The sequence below is a fragment of the Gasterosteus aculeatus genome, chromosome 11 (genome assembly GCF_964276395.1).
Source record: "Gasterosteus aculeatus chromosome 11, fGasAcu3.hap1.1, whole genome shotgun sequence".
NCBI classification, from domain to species: Eukaryota; Metazoa; Chordata; class Actinopteri; order Perciformes; family Gasterosteidae; genus Gasterosteus; species Gasterosteus aculeatus.
In genome coordinates this window covers 14,031,196-14,048,297 of record NC_135699.1, presented here as the reverse complement: position 1 = coordinate 14,048,297, position 17,102 = coordinate 14,031,196, and the positions used below count along the sequence as shown (strand labels likewise).

Here is a 17,102-nt window from a genome sequence, read left to right as displayed (position 1 = left end):
AGGCAAGACCTGGGCGGACCACCCCCTGTATTTGGTTAGTGAGCCTTGCTAGTGCTCAAGCTAGGTTAGGGGGGGGTGTTTCAGGTCAGATAGGCAAGAGGGACTATTTTGTTTTGTTCATTGTTTTGGTTCCGCCCAGCCCCTTTTTCCCAAGCAACCCATATATATATATATATATATATATATATATTAATAAACATTCCCTTTTTACGGGTTATATGTGTTCTGGTCGTCCGTGTACCTACACGCACCACACCTCTTTCCCCATTACCACATTGAGATAACGAGCGGCGGGTCGTTGCATTCCCTCCTCCACGAGGCGTGCGTAACAGTCCAGTTAGAGAGAATTTCCTCCTGCAAAGGTCTATGACATCACAATAGCGTTTAATTTGCGCCATAATTTAGTCCCATTTGTATTGAAGTATCCAGCAGTTGAATTAAGATTTATTTGTAATTCATTAACAACCAACTATCAGGAGGTGTGTAAGACTTCAATTAGTTTGTATCAAATTTTCCTCTTTCACGCAGCCATACATAAGATAATGACAGCACAATATGGTACTTTATGAAATAAATTTAAAATAAATGATATTAACTTTTATATTTTGTTAAAGTGTTTAAATCATAGTTAATAGGATAATAGTGTTTTAACTGAATCAATTCGATGCAGCAGGAACTGGAGCAGACGGGTCTGATACAGAGGAAGTGTTGCCTAACTGTTGTCAACTCATACTCATATTTTATATAACCCAGACCACAGGAAATGCGTCTCAAGGGACGTGGTAATAAGTAGTCCAGAGGGAATTGCTTTGCCATTAAAACATGGTCTCTGGTTTAAATGACTATTTGTATTAGAAGCACGTTGGAATATATCACTGTGATTACTACTTTGACTACTGGGGGAAAGGAACACATGTCACAGTGACTTCTGGTGAGTAATTAACACATTTAATATGATTTAAGTCTATTCTGTATTTTCACGGGTTTATTATGAAATTCATGTTGATTTCAAATTTGTTGTAAAGGTAAATAAGAGTAAATCCAAGTAGAAGAGCAAAGAGATGAGGCTAAATGTAGATATATCCACTGGTTTAGTGGATAAGTACAATCATTTATTAGATGAAAAAAGCTGTTGAATATGTTTGCATCAAAAAGGTCACTAATTACAGGGTAAAAGTAACAATAATGATCATCTCAGGTAAGCAGGTAAAACAGACTTTGTCTTCATATGGACAATAGAACTGGCCTGGGAAATATTTAATATTTAGACCTCAGTGGCATCAAAGGTGTCTTTAAGTGCTTGTTTTTGCACTTTGGATGTAATGTCTTATTACACTGTGATGGTGCTTTTGATTACTGGGGGAAAGGCACCATGGTAACAGTCACATCAGGTAAGCTGCTCTTATTTATCTTTCTCTAATGTCAAGATTTAGAATTATAAACTACATTGGAATTGTTGTAGCAATGAAGTTGTGATTGTATTTCTTTCATTTCTGGGATAAGGTATGATACATGTTTAAAATTGGTAGAATATGTTTAAACTCTGGTGTTTAAAATCATATTTAGTTACATCTTCTGAACCCTTCTGTATGAAAGTCACGGTAAATATGTCGGAGGGTAAATTGTTAGATAACCGACCTCAGAAAGGGTAGATATCTGGGAACAGGTTTTTTATGCAGTGGTGGATCATTTGTCGAACTGTGACAACGCTTTTGACTACTGGGGAAAAGGCACCATGGTCACCGTCACCTCAGGTACGACATCTTAATGTTTCTGATTAGAGAAGGACATTACAGACATTACTTTATTATGTACTATAATGTAATGTAGCCATAAGTCATAGCCAGAGATTAGACAGCAATCAACATTTTGTGGCATGACAATTCCTTTTGTGAAGGGCTTAAGATTGTTTGGTTCAGTTGGATTGCAAATCATTTAAATCTTTATATTAAAGTTCAATTTGAGCGTTTTCCAAAAACAAGACTGACATTAAGTGCTGAGTTTTTGTGAAACGTTTGAATTGAATCTCTTCACTGTGACAACTGGGCTTTCGACTATTGGGGAAAAGGCACTTTGGTAACAGTGTCATCAGGTGAGTTTTGTTCTGTTTAAAAACATCATCGGTGTGTTTCAGTGTCTTATTTAAAGTAACTTCTCAACATCTCAATTGTTACTTTAAAGGTTTTAATGCTCTACGTTTCTTTAAAAGTCTGACATTGATGTTTTCAGCACAGGATAAATCGTTGGATTTTTGATGCAAACATATTTGGCTTTGTTTATTTCTCTAAATTGTATTCTTAGTTTGAAGTGAATTTTTAAAACATAGTGCGATTGATTGAATGTGAAGGCAGACTTGTGCTTTTGCTTTTAGACGTGACATTGTCATAGTAACCGCTCAGCACTTTGCTAATATAATTACTTATATTACTGAGGAAAAGGTACCTCAGCAATGGTTTTATTAGGTAGAAGTACTTTCATTTTATACATAACTGCTGAAGTTTACATAAAGTATTATGTTTTTGTAATGTAACAATATGACTGCCATCAGTATAATATAATGTATGGTAACTGTAGGAACGGTGACTTAACACTTCCATCTCTTTAATTTAAAAGAATATACTAAGGATTTTTGTCAAAGTTGTGCATTTAATGTAATTTAACTAGTTATATATAGAATGAGAAAACTAAATATCTAAAATAATCATTGAGGGAGGTTAAACTTGCTGCAAGCAAACAAATAAATGACATTCGGAAACATAGAGGTTTGCGTATTGAGAGCAACGTCTTAAATGTTAAAAATGCTGTGCCTTCTTCCACTACTGACTCAATCCTCTCATTTGTCTTCTAAATAATATTTGGAAAAAAAAAATATTTGATCTTTTTTTTCCTTTTCTAGCCGCTTCAACCAGACCGACGTTGTTTCCTCTGATGCAATGTGGTTCTGGGACTGGAGACACAGTCACTCTCGGCTGCTTTGCCAGCGGCTTCTCACCCTCCTCGCTGACCTTTGCATGGAACAAAGTGAATGGACCCGCCTTGACCGACTTCATCCAGTACCCTCCAGTTCGAGAGGGAGACTTTTATACCGGAGTCAGTAACATCCGAGTGAGCAGACAGGACTGGGAGGCAAAGGACGCCACTTTCCGATGCGCGGCGACCCATGCAGCAGGACCGGTAGAGGTCACCATCCAAAGGCCAAGTAAGACTCATGCTACGTTATGAATAAATGCCTTTTGAGTCCATCATTTAACATCTAGCAGGTTTATAGTGTGTTCTATAACTGCAAATTGGTAATTGACTAATTATAGTATCAAAAAATAGAGTTGCTTGTGATAATATTAATGGGAAAAAACGGTAAATAACTTAATATAGTTCAATAAGTCTAAAAAGTGAAAAATAATCGGTTAAAAAAAATCCATGACTTGTAAGGAACATCAGAGAAGAGCATGAAACTAAAATGTTTCTAAAGCGAGATAGCGTCACATGTCCTGGAATATTTTTACTTTCACAACAGGCCAAACAGACAAAGCAAACAGTCAGGTGGAACAAGAAGGCTGACGCTCTAATTTCATTCTCTGCTTCTATACTTTACGTCCTCTGCAGCGTCTCAGATTATTGCACCGTGTTCTGCTTCTTTTCATCAACCTGCATAATCCTACTTCTTCTTCATGTCAGTCTGCCCCCACTTTCATTGTTTGTTGATTATTAACATTCAATCTGTGTTTGCTTGCTGCTGCAGTCAATGTATATACAGAAGCAAGCATTAAAGCTCCACTGTTTTATTATGTCATTTATTTTAACATGAGAATCACATTCACAATATCACACATCATTTTTCACAGTTGCTTCTGCATATATATATAAATGATTCCCTGCTTCTGCATACATATATATTTGTGTATATGTTTCTATTTTTCAGATGTGGTTATTAAATTACCGACTCTTGAAGTGTTGGCCTCCTCTGATGAGGACATCAAGGTTTCATTCTCCTGCCTTGCCAAGGATTTTTCACCCAACGATTATGACATCAAATGGCTGAAAAACAACCAGGAAGTCACAAACCAAATATTCGAGATGAAAACAATCACTCCTGAGGGGAGAAAGGATGCAAATGGAACTACACTGTACAGTGCCACAAGTTTCCTCATGCTGCCGTCCAGCGAGTGGACTGATGGCACTGAGTTGACGTGTCAGTTTAAGGGTAAAGGTCCAACATTCGAGAATTCATCGCTGACTTACAAAGTCACAGACACTACTGGTGAGTAAATTCCACCTTTTCCATCAAGAGATTCAATGTAAATGTCGTTGCATTTGGTTTTTCTGCAGCTGTTTTGATTAAAAAGTTCTTTCTTGGCAGGTGTGGGATGTCCTGAATCAGATGTGGAGGTCACAATCGAAGGCCCCACAATGGAGCAAATGTTCTTAAGCAGAAAAGGAACTGTGAAATGTAATGTTAAGGTCAACAAACCGTCAGTCCATAAGATTTGGTGGGAGAATCAGGATAAACAGGCAATAGCTGGAGCCTCAAAATCCCCCCCTAGAGGAAGTAAAGAAATAAGCCTTCCACTTGACATTGATTATGACGAATGGAGCCGGGGGACAAAGTTCTACTGCGTTGTTGAAAAAAACGATTGGGTTGAACCACGGAAGACGCCCTACGAAAGGATTCCTGGTAAGTAAAGAAAGCAGCGACTGTGTTTTTATTCCTCTTGTCAGACCATCAAACATGCTGTGAGTGTCACTGCGTCGCTGACATTTACTGCAGCACTGTCGCTTATTTCATCCGTGGCAGAAGCTCTAAATGTCCTCTCACACTTGCAGGAGGAGAAACTCAGCGACCTTCTGTGTTCATGCTTCCGCCACTAGAACACACTAGAAAAGAAATGGTGACCCTCACTTGCTACGTGAAAGACTTCTTCCCTCGGGAGGTTTTTGTGTCTTGGCTTGTTGATGACGAGGAAGCAGATTCAAAGTACAAGTTCCACACCACAAACCCTGTAGAAAACCAAGGGTCCTTCTCTGCTTACGGCCAGTTATCTTTCAGCCTTGAGCAGTGGCAAAAGAACGACGTGGCGTACAGCTGTGTAGTTCACCACGAGTCCGTGGCTAACACCACTAAAGCTATCGTCAGGTCCATTGGGTACAGAAGCTTTCAAAGCATCAACCTGGTCAACCTCAACATGAACGTCCCTGAAAAGTGCAAGGGCCAGTAGATGTTCTCACGCCTCGCTGTGTCTTCTGCTGTTTGTTGCTTGTGATGTGACATCGTGTTTGCCTTTTAATTCACTTTCAAAAAAACAAATAAAAACAGCTCTTTGCAACTCTGTTGATGTTTGTCGCATGCTGTTCACCTCTTTATTCAACACATATTCCAGCTACATGTTTGTTGTCAGCGTCACAGTGTGATCCTGTGTGTAGCCTTCAGGATGTTTGACACAAATGAATCAAACTTACCAAACCATTTTACATTATGTAGAATCACACTAGAGCAACTCACTAACTACTGCATGTGTTCATTGACTGTGCAATGTTTGTGTGACTTGTCTTTGTCTACGCATTTACTCCACTGGGTCTTGCACTCCCTTCACAAGAAAGATGATTGTCGAAGGTCTAATTCCAGCTCTGTGCGTCAAATCATTAATCTACTGATTCAAAAGCCAAGTCACGCCTGCCACAACATGAATGAGGACTTTCACAAGCAAGTCAGGATCATGTTAGGAGGGCTTGAATCAACACAATCAACACAAGGAAATGCAAATGAAATAGTCCGTATGGTTAAAGAAGAACAATTTAATAAGTAACAAGACGTGTGCCAGTACTATTCTTTTAATTGATGGTTGACTTGATTTGATTGACTGAACTATCCTCAGAGTTCCTGATTAGATCTACTCTGACCTGATGCGTATTAAAGTAGCGACTCTAACACAGGAACATGAATAGAATATGGTTATTGAGCTGTTGAAGCCTGCGTTTTGCCCAAAGTGCCCACTAAATAATGACTGTACACTACATCCAGACTTCTGCCAGGGGAACAGTGCGATGGAGGCAGAAGAAGATAACATGGGGAGCACAGGCCTCACCTTCATCCTCCTCTTTCTCATCACTCTGCTGTTCACCATAGCAACCACTGCTTTCAAGGTAATGGAGACTCTGCATGTTACCGATGTGCACAGATTTGGATTTAACCAGAAAACTACTTTATCTAACGTGGCTATCTCTACAAATGTCATGAATCTGATGCTGAAGGAGTGTAACACAATTTCGGATTGAACCTGTGGCTCAAGTGTTGCAATGTTTATATATTCTCTATTATACACACAAAAAATGGGGTTCAAAATGCTGAAAACTTGAAGCCGAGGAAACAAAAACAAGAGACTGAAATCCAATGGATTGTAACTTTAACACTATGACCAATAACTAGGATGACTATCTTTTTAGCGTTTTTTAAATAAAATCTACGAGGTGTCTGCAACAAAACCTCAGCTATGAATGAATGAAACATGCATGTTCATAGGGTTCACTCAAAAAACAGCTGTGCTTTTACAATGTAATGCTTTCCTCTTTAATAATCACCGTTAACAACTCTTTGGTTGAGTTGACATTGTAGTTAAATATTAACATGTCCCTGCTGTTATAATGAACTGAATACAATTTTACACATTTACACGTTTACTTTTTACAATGTGACTTATTTCTATATTCTTTCTGTCTTTTCAGGTTAAATGAAAACAGATGAAACTGTTTTGACTTTTCTTTTTGAAATGTCTTCTTATAAACTCACAGTATCATGTAAGTAATCACAGTTGTCCATTTTGATTTTAATTGCAAGAGCTTTATGTCTTTTAAAAAAATAAATTTTTAAAAGAAATTAACATTTGATGTTGTTCTCTTCCAACTTCTCTTCCAATACTATGACGTTGTTCATACTGCAAGTTTTTTTTACTGTAATCAATCATTTATTATACTCACAACAGTACTTATTTTAGGTTCTCAATCATTTTATCTTTAAAGAAATACTTCATCATGTTCTCATGTTCATCACCTCCCCAGCACCAGGAATCATCCGCTCATGTTCAACTTGATATGAAAATGTGCAGTTCTCGGGTCTAATATTAACAGAGTGGAGAAGTGAAACCTTGCAACGTCATGAGAAGCCATGTGAACTCTTTGTGAAAACATGTAAAGTGATCTGAGACATTCAAATGTGCGCTCTGCTTCTCTAACTGACGCCTCACACCTGGTGCCAGTGATGCACTGTTGCTCTTTGCACCGTTTCACTTCTGTATTTTGGCCCTTTTTTGGGAGCCGGGTGTTACTCAATGCTTCCGCTTGCTGCTGCCTCTGATCCCTCTGCCCTGCCATGCTGCATCTGTGCAACAGCCCCGTGTCCACCTGACTATGAGACACCAGACACTGTACAAGTACCACTCTGCCATCTAGCCTAAATACAAAGATACCAGATTTAGAGTTAAGACAACACAGGTTACCTGACCAAGATCTTAAGGTACGTACGACTGAAAGGATGAAGTCCGCTCATGTTTTTAAAACATGTGCATCTGACTGCTTGAGGAAAGTAACGATGTAAATCTCTCCCCCATATCTCAGGACAGCGGGTTGTCTCTCCAAATATCACGTTACACCCAGTTTGGCAGGGTGAATTCGGGAAGTCACCAATCAGACTCGTCTGCAACATTCAAGGCTTCTTTCCAGACAAACTGAGTGTGGAGTGGAAGCAGGAAAACCAACCTCTAAACGTCGTGCAAATCCAAAGCAAGCTTCAGAGTGTGGAGGGAAAGGAGAAAACCTTCACTCTGAGCAGTGAGATTGAGCCAAATATGACAGAGTGGGCACAGGCCTCAAGTTTTACCTGCACGTCTATTCACAACACTCAGACATTTATGAAGACCACAAGTATTTGTCAATGTAAGTATGTCAGTCTACTGTCTCACAGCACAATATACAAATGTAAATATTACAAGATGAAAACTGTTATAAACGTTTTTTTCCCTGAAGATGAAGCAACGGCTCCTCCTTCCATCGACGTGGAGATTCCCAGCTTCAAGAAAGTCATGACGGAAGAATCTCTCGTAAAAGCTACATGTTTTGTGCGCACTGTTCTTAATGCCAAGGTGACGTGGCTGCTGAATGAGAGAGACACAGCGGGTGGCACAGTGAGACAGGACACCAAGTCAACTCATTTAGTCAGTGAACTGACGGTTTCTTCAAGTCGATGGAAACAACTCAAGTCCATAACATGTCAAGCTGACCACAAGTGCTTCTCATCTGCTAAGAAGACTGTACAAATCGCAGGTGAGACAACCACACGCCATGAGAACCAGACGTCATGTGACAGCATGGTGCATAAACGAAGAAGCCTGCTGGCTTTTCTGTCTGTATCATCCAGAGCCTGCAGGTACAGATCCATCGATTGAGATCAGGAGATCTCTGAAAGATCTGCTAAAAGGAGACGGTGCCGTGCTGGAGTGTGATGTCACAAGACTCTCGTCACGTGACCTCTACATCACCTTTCAAGCCAACGGTGTCGACATCTCCGACAAACAGTTTGTTGAACTTCCTGCAGCCTCAGGCCTCCTTTCAATCAGTAGAAGTTTCACAGTCCATTCAAATGAATTGAAGAGAGACGCAAGTTTCACCTGCAAAGTGAATCAAGGATTCTCCAACAGCTTTGTGTCCAACTCCACAGGCAGTTTCTTTGGTGAGAGGAGAAGCTCTTCATTCCCTTAGTGGTAGTTCATTCCATGTTTCACACTTAGTTGATCAGAAATAGACCCATTCATTGATTAATCGAAGCACTGATTGATCTCATATTTAGTGGAGCCATCGATGGAACTTCTTCTGGCCCCCGGTGAAGACTCAGGACCACAGAGACTCCTGTGCTTCGCTTGGGGCTTTAACCCTCAAATAAAGTGGTCTTCAGAGTCCGAGCACAGATCTCCATCAACTAATGACGTCAGCATGGGTGAAGATGGACGTGTGGCGGTAACCAGTCATCTCCACGTCCCTCAAACCGAGTGGAGAACAGGGAAGGTCTTCACGTGTGAAGTATCTGACAAGTCTCTGAACACTAATGTGAGAAAGAACATCAGCCTCTGCTCAGGTAAAAGGAAAACTAATAGACAGAGAAGAAATTAATTCATCTTCCATTAAGCATGACACCTTCTTCCTCACATACTTCATATGTGTCGCCTTTTCTGCCATTTCAACGTCTCTTTATTTTTCAGTAACTCCTGCGTCATCTCAGATAGTTGCCGTATATGTTCAGGCACCAACACCAGCAGAGCTTCTGAACAAGGGACAGGTGACTATCACCTGTCTCCTGGTCGGGCCGTCTCTTAATGATTTCTCCGTGACCTGGAAAGTAGGTGAGAACAATCATTCCCACGATGGCCGTGAGGATTTTCCAGTGAGTCACAGCAACGGTACAGAAACTGTGCAGAGCTTCCTCAATGTGTCAGCGGCGGATTGGAATGAATTTAACCAAGTGTCTTGTGAGGCAAAGCACCGATGCTCCAAACTGGGCCACGAGGATCATATAACCAAAAGCAGAGGTTTGTTATCCACAAAACACCTTCATTTGTTTCTTTGCATCTGTTCATTGATATTTTTCAATCTGTGGAGATGTTTAAATAGTTTAAGTAGACGAGATGCATCAGAATCATCACATTGATGTTTGTGGAAGCTGTCAGTGATTAAACGATCACATTAGAAATGGTTAAAATATGAAGCTTGATCTACTTTTGTCTTCTTGTTGTGCTTCTAAAGAGCTGTATCCACCAACAGTGAAGATAACACAACCAACTGTGGATGACCTTTCTACGTCCGACTCCCTTGCAATTATTTGCCACGTCTCTGGATTCTTCCCGTCTGATATCCGAGTGTACTGGGAGGAGGAGGACCAGAGAGTCCCTCCAACTCACTTCACCAACAGTCCAACATGGAAATACACCGGGAGCAGCACGTATTCGATGATCAGCAGACTAAACATCTCAACAACTAACAACAAGGAGTCTACGTATTCTTGTGTCGTCAGACACGAGTCATCGGAAACGCCTTTTAAAAGCACTATAAAGGATGTCTTTGGTGAGCTGTCGATTAGAATGAAGTCAATGACAGTTTACTGGTGTACTTCATTTCATCGTAGACAGAGATCGGTGTAGAATACGGGCCCATACTGATTTATTTGATCGATTGCGTCGGCTAAAATAAAGATAATCAAAATTGACAAAAACTTTTCCTCCCTGTTTCCTCCAGCCACAGTGACCCACAGCAAACCCTCAGCGACCTTGCTCCAGGGCTCCGGTGAGCTGGTGTGCCTGGTCTTTGGCTTCAGCCCTGCAACCATTAACATCACTTGGTTTCTTGATGACACCAAGGGACCGTTGGACTACAGCACTAGTGAACCCCACAGAGGCCCAGATGGAAAGTTCAACATTCAAAGCCACCTAAATCTGTCCCGAGTCATCTGGTTACCTGGCGCCAACATCACCTGCAGGGTGACACATGCAAACATCAGCCTGTCCCTGGATGTATCTAAACCAGGTGCTAGTTTGACAACAAGTCTTTCTTGAACTTTACAGATTGCACATATATGTTAACCACCCGTTTCACACATGGTTAAATGAGTTAATATCTCTTAGCAGCTCCCCTTCCACTGGAACAAAGTCCAGTAGACTAACACATGTTACACGTTTCCATTCATTCACAGACTCCTTGAAGGACTGTGATTTCTTCGACGACATCATGCATGCTGAAGTGAACCAGGACACAGATGTGGAAAGCTGGTATTTTGCGTTCACTTTCCTCATTTTATTCCTCGTCTCCTTTATCTACGGTGTCTCTGCAACCATGATTAAGGTGAGAAACAACAGTACTGGAATGTTATTTTTGTGAGTGATCTTTCAGTAACACATTTCTTATAATTATTATTTTAAATATTGTTATGTTTTTATCTTTTCACATTTTCACTCACATGTGTACATGCAAATCAAATATTTAAATGTATTTTTTTTAATATGAATAAGAATAAGAATTTCATCATATGCTGACACATTCCCTTTGCTTTCTCCTTTTAGACTAAATGATGGTGATCCCTGGACAGATCCCATTGTATAATAATGTTTTGGTTTTTCATGTTTTAAAGTTTAAGTGATTCACATATATTACTATTATATGTTACGTAACAGGTTTTTTGATTAGGGTTGCAAATGTTTGTTATGAGTGAAGTGCATCTGTTTAAGAGAAAAATTGCTGACAAGAATAAATAAATCAAATATATTCTTTTCTGTTCTGGTTAAATTTGTTCTGATTTGTTTGAGATTCAAATACCTATGAAATTAACAGATATACTGTATATGTACAGATTACATCATTTTATGCATTATTACAATATGTGCTGAAAGAATAATTCAATTATATAAATAGTATTTCCATAAAAAGATGTTTAACACAAACAAGCTGCATATGCATACAGTATATACAGTTAAGTCATAAGATCAGCAGCGTTGTATTTCTCCGATTGACCACTAGAGGGAGACAAAGCTCCACATACAGAAGTGGGGATTTGTGTCCTTGATGTGTCTTAATTTGAATTTACTGAGAGGTCTAAACTCCACTGACCAGATGTTATGAGACAGAGGTGCAGTCTGTTCAAAGCACTGACAGAGACTGTTTGTATACCTTCTCTTTCCCATTAATACAAACACACAGGGTCACTGTAAATGTGTGCACATGTCTACTTTGTGGGTTAACATTAAACGTGTTTTAAAAGGTAAGTTTGGAGTAACTTTTTGAACACATACTGTTCCCGGGTGATGGGGATGAGAAGTTGGCCTCACAGGAAAGATCTTATAGGAAGGAGTGTGGAGGTAGAGAGAGGAATGTGTTATAGAGAGCAGTACAGGTGATGTTGAGAGAGCATAGAAGATGTTGATCACCTGCACATTTCATACATGTGCATCTGGAACAAGTTAGATAACTATTGAAAGTGCTCAATTAGAGGAACATGCAGTGAGCATTCCATCCATCCACATATCCCTTCAGTAAACTGGCTTTTTTTTCAAGGTTGTGAAGGGGCGGAGCAAATACGAGGTGTAATTGGCGTAGAGAGGGCGCATATCCTGGATCAGACACTGATCTTCAACATAAATCATGTTGTCTGTATCTCTGGTGCTGTTTTTTTTTGCAACTGGATGTCTGGAGTCTCTCTGGTATTCTCTGAGAGAACAATTCTGCTTCAAGTATATTTAGTTCAAAAACAGTGACTCTAGAAGGACAGAACGTGCAGTCTGAAGACACTGCTGTCCATCACTGTGCAAGAGACCCACAATAACACAAACTACAAACTATAGGAGCATATTAAATACTTGACACATCAACGTAGTCTAAATATTGCTTTATTATTGCATTTTCTGAAGTTCAACATCAGCACACTCAGCAAATCATAGTCTCTGATGAGTGTAAATACAGATCTGTTACTTTGACATGACTGCGTTGGTAGAATTTCTTTTGTAGGAATAAGAGAGTTCCCTTTAAGTTATTGAATAAAATAATAAATACATCTTCTTTCTCGTGTCACGTGTGTGTGACACTATTCCAGGCTTTGGTCTGCTGTGACAGAACAGTTCATCCCTCTTTTATAGCCTCCTTCTATATGCAAAGTAAACTTCCTCACAGTCTCCTTTAAAGACTTGATATCACGCTGTCAGTCGCAGCAGAAGAGGAGAAGCTCCCATCAGATCAACCTCCACACCAACATGTTCTCTGCAGCTCTACTGCTGCTGCTGGCCGCTGGATACTGTGAGTGTCACTGAGGCAGAGACATGGACATCACAGCACACTGACTGCTCACTGTTATTACATTGATACAATATTTCATGTTTGCCTCCACAGGTGTGAAGTGTGAGCAGTTGACGCAGCCGGCCTCTGTGACTGTGCAGCCCGGTCAACGTCTGACCATCACCTGTCAGGTTTCTTATAGTCTGAGCAGCTACTGGACAGCATGGATCAGACAGCCTGCAGGGAAAGGACTGGAATGGATTGGACAAAGATTTACTGGAGCGTCATACTACAAAGATTCACTGAAGAGCAAGTTTAGTATCGACTTAGATGCTTCCCGTAAAACAGTGACTCTAAACGGACAGAATGTGCAGCCTGGAGACACGGCTGTGTATTACTGTGCAAGATACACACAGTAACACAAACCATCAGTACAGCTGAACAAAAACCTCTCAGTGCCTGAACACTTGTAACACAAAGCCACCAGAGGAGGAGTCCTCAGACCACCAATGATTTCACCACCAGCTCACTGTGACATCAGTTTAAATACCTACACGTTACAATGACTAATATGCTATTGAATATATATTTCCTGAATAAAAAGTTGATGACACATTTATTAATTGGCATACATTGAATTTTACAAGCAATAAAAATGATTTCTTAGAGTTTTCTTCAGATTTTGAGTTGGACGCTAAGAACCAAAACTTATTTTCGAAACTAATGCATAAAGTTCTGTTCCTATCATAACAAAATCCCAACTTTGAAAAGTATGTCACTGTCTTTAAATTATATGTCTGAAAATGAACATTATATGAACACATCTCAGCCACTTTAATATAACTCATATTTGACAACTAAATTAGGTCACCTTAAGACACAAAATAAGAACATTTGTATTGATTTATTATAAGGGATGGCAGCTTTATTAGTTAAAACATTTTAGTTCACTATAGATGCGAATATAAACAGCTGGAAGACTGAGCTGCTGTTTAGTCTTTTTCCTATGAGACATTGTGATGAAAGATGATACAAGATGATACAATAAGACAAACATTTACTTTACTGCTTCAAAAAGCTCTGTATAATAGTCTTCATATTTCCTAGATGATCTTGTGTTACATTAGACAGAATCCTCTGAGTGTGAAACATATTCAAATGTTATAAAGTGACTAAGAGTAAAACAAGGACAGAGGACACTGTTCAATCAGAGAGGAGGAGTCAATGCAAAACTCAGATGTCTTTCTCCTCTACTTATGTGGCTGCAGAGAGGAGGACAGAGGACAGTGGACACACAGTTAACCATGAGGGACTTTAGGACAGGACTGCTGCTTTTAACTGTCTTCTGCGCAGGTGAAGAATTTCTCTGATCTTGATTTCACACGTTTCCACTTGCTGTTAACGTAACACATGACATGCATATCTTCTTCTCTTGACAGGTGTTGATGGTCAGACTCTGACACAATCTGAAGCAGTGATTAAAAGGCCTGAAGAATCAGACAGGTTGACTTGTACAACATCTGGATTCACATTCAGCAGCTACTACATGAACTGGATCAGACAGGCTCCTGGAAAAGGACTGGAGTGGATCGCTTTCATTCACACATCTAGTTCTTCTATGTATTACTCCCCATCAGTCAAGGGTAGATTCACCATCTCCAGAGATGACTCCAGCAGTAAACTGTATCTACAGATGAACAGTCTGAAGACTGAGGACAGCGCAGTGTATTACTGTGCTAGAGAGACACAGTGAGAGACAACGATGAGAGAGCTGTTCAAAAACTACTTCCTCTATTCACCTCGACCACTGGGAACATTCAGACGTCTCAGTGTCACTTGTCCTGAACCACAGATATAATGAAGATAGTGCTTATTATTTTATTAAAATGATGCACATTCTAAATATAACAATACATATATATACATACATATATAATATAACATGCATTCTCCATTATATTATTAACTAATCTAAGCTATGACAAACTAATAAATAAAAAATATGTTGTTAATTGTCACAACTGGACAACGGCCCTGAACCCAAATGCACGACTCCTGAGACGAAGTTCAAAATCAAGGTTTATTCACAAAAGGCAACAATGAAAGTCACTGTCGGCAGAGGAAGAAACCCTGTACTAAAGCTAAGAACCAAAAGGATCTAGAAAATAAACGCTAGGCTGAAAAAGGAACCAACAGAAAGCGAGCCTGAACAAGGTACAAAGAACGTAGCAAAACTTGTCAAAGGACGTTGGTACACGCGGGTTCTCTGTAACATGGGACAAGACCAACTGGCCCAGGACAAAGGGAGACACAGACAATATACACACACAGGGTGAGGACACAGAGGGACACTGTCAGGGGCAGGACAGACAATGGGACCGGCACACAGGGGGAAGGAGCACGTTGCCTGAAACGAGAGGAAGGTTAATCACAAGACAACAGAGACACGAGACGACCTGACTGGCACCGCTTCTTGGACATGACATGCCAGCAGATGTGTGTCGTCTTACCACGGCCATCGGTTATTTTTGCATGTCTCAGGTTTCACTTCCTAAATAGCTCATTTCTTCTTGAGGCTCCATGTTTCTCTGTATGTCTGTGGCTTCAAATATTTAAAAATACCAAATTCTTGAAAGTCTAAAAAGCAGCTGAAGCAAATTCAAATATTCATGTAGATGAATTTAGATTATCTCGCTCTCACTTCATTTGTGTAAATTACAGAACGATAACCATCCAAATCTTTAACTAGCACTTTTGAAATTGCATTATTGGAACTGGTGTATTGAGTGAGTTATGAAATTCATTTTATTATAAAAAACAAATATAGATTTATATTGTATTTTTTTAAGTAATAAATGTTTATGATGTAATCAAGGCCTTGACAACACTATCTGAAAGAAATAAGATTTCCCCTTGTGAAGCAGTTATTAAAAACATCCCATGAGACTGAAAGCATCAGAAGCTCATGTCAGTTTCAACATGCACCTTGTTCTCAAAAGCTCTGCTGCTGCTGTTGGCAGCTGGATGTAAGTTCCTCTTGATTCATTAAAGTCATGCGTTCTTCTTGTATAACTTGATATTAAAGAAAAATCATTTTTTAACAGCCTTTAAATGTGAGCAGTTGACGCAGCCGGCCTCTGTGACTGTGCAGCCCGGGCAACGTCTGACCATCACCTGTCAGGTTTCTTATAGTCTGAGCAGCTACTGGACAGCATGGATCAGACAACCTGCAGGGAAAGGACTGGAATGGATTGGATGGAAAAGTACTGGAGGATCACACTACAAAGATTCACTGAAGAGCAAGTTTAGTATCGACTTAGATGCTTCCAGTAAAACAGTGACTCTAAACGGACAGAATGTGCAGCCTGGAGACACGGCTGTGTATTACTGTGCAAGATACCCACAGTAACACAAACCATCAGTACAGCTGAACAAAAACCTCAGTGCCTGAACACTTGTAACACAAAGCCACCAGAGGAGGAGTCCTCAGACCACCAATGATTTCACCACCAGCTCACTGGGACATCAGTTTAAATATCTACACGTTGCAATTATTAATCAATTGTGTATTCATATTACAAGTCTGAATAAAATGAACACTACATGAATACTTCTCAGCCACTTTAATGTAACTCATTCATTATTTGGCATTTACATTAGGTCACGTTATAACACAAACAAGAACAATTTTATTGCTGGATCATGAGGTGTTGCAGCTTCATAGGATTAACATTTTCGTTCACTTTCCCAAATAGATGTAAATATAAAGAAATGAAGACTAAGGGAGCTGCTGTTTAGTCTTTTGCTGATTAAACATTGTGATGAAATACAAGTTGATTGAATACATGATGATACAATAAGACAAACATTCACTCCTGGAGGGAAACAATATCCTCATTATTGCATTTTTTCTCTCTTACTTGTAAACCACCTCACTGAGAGGATTTCACCATCTAGTGAAAGAGGGTTTTTTTTCAATTAAAGTGATAGCTTTGCTTAAGATATCTTTGTATAATAGTCTTCATATTTTCTAGATTATCTTGTGTTACATTAGACAGAATCCTCTGAGTGTGAAACATATTCAAATGTTATAAAGTGACTAAGAGTAAAACAAGGACAGAGGACACTGTTCAATCAGAGAGGAGGAGTCAATGCAAAACTCAGATGTCTTTCTCCTCTACTTATGTGGCTGCAGAGAGGAGGACAGAGGACAGTGGACACACAGTTAACCATGAGGGACTTTAGGACAGGACTGCTGCTTTTAACTGTCTTCTGCGCAGGTGAAGAATTTCTCTCATCTTGATTTC

General features: G+C 39.7%; 2 protein-coding genes across 2 annotated transcripts in view; both read left to right on the top strand.

The window, feature by feature from the left end:
• LOC120827323 (immunoglobulin gamma-1 heavy chain-like) overlaps positions 1-17,102 on the top strand; it is a 52,508-nt gene that overhangs the window by 19,083 nt on the left and 16,323 nt on the right.
• LOC120827315 (uncharacterized) lies at positions 1,646-11,295 on the top strand. Its single transcript, XM_078083947.1, has 11 exons — positions 1,646-1,754; positions 2,897-3,199; positions 7,606-7,923; positions 8,014-8,310; positions 8,405-8,716; positions 8,834-9,118; positions 9,243-9,569; positions 9,784-10,101; positions 10,273-10,560; positions 10,727-10,875; positions 11,094-11,295. Exons 1-11 carry the CDS (start codon positions 1,736-1,738, stop codon positions 11,100-11,102), a joined length of 2,625 nt encoding a protein of 874 aa, XP_077940073.1. The 5' UTR covers positions 1,646-1,735; the 3' UTR covers positions 11,103-11,295.

Excerpts from the sequence above, each read along its gene's own strand:
- LOC120827315 (XM_078083947.1), top strand. Across the intron at positions 3,200-7,605 it reads GGTCACCATCCAAAGGCCAA|GACAGCGGGTTGTCTCTCCA; the intron begins GTAAGACTCATG and ends CCCATATCTCAG. Across the intron at positions 10,561-10,726 it reads CCTGGATGTATCTAAACCAG|ACTCCTTGAAGGACTGTGAT; the intron begins GTGCTAGTTTGA and ends ATTCATTCACAG.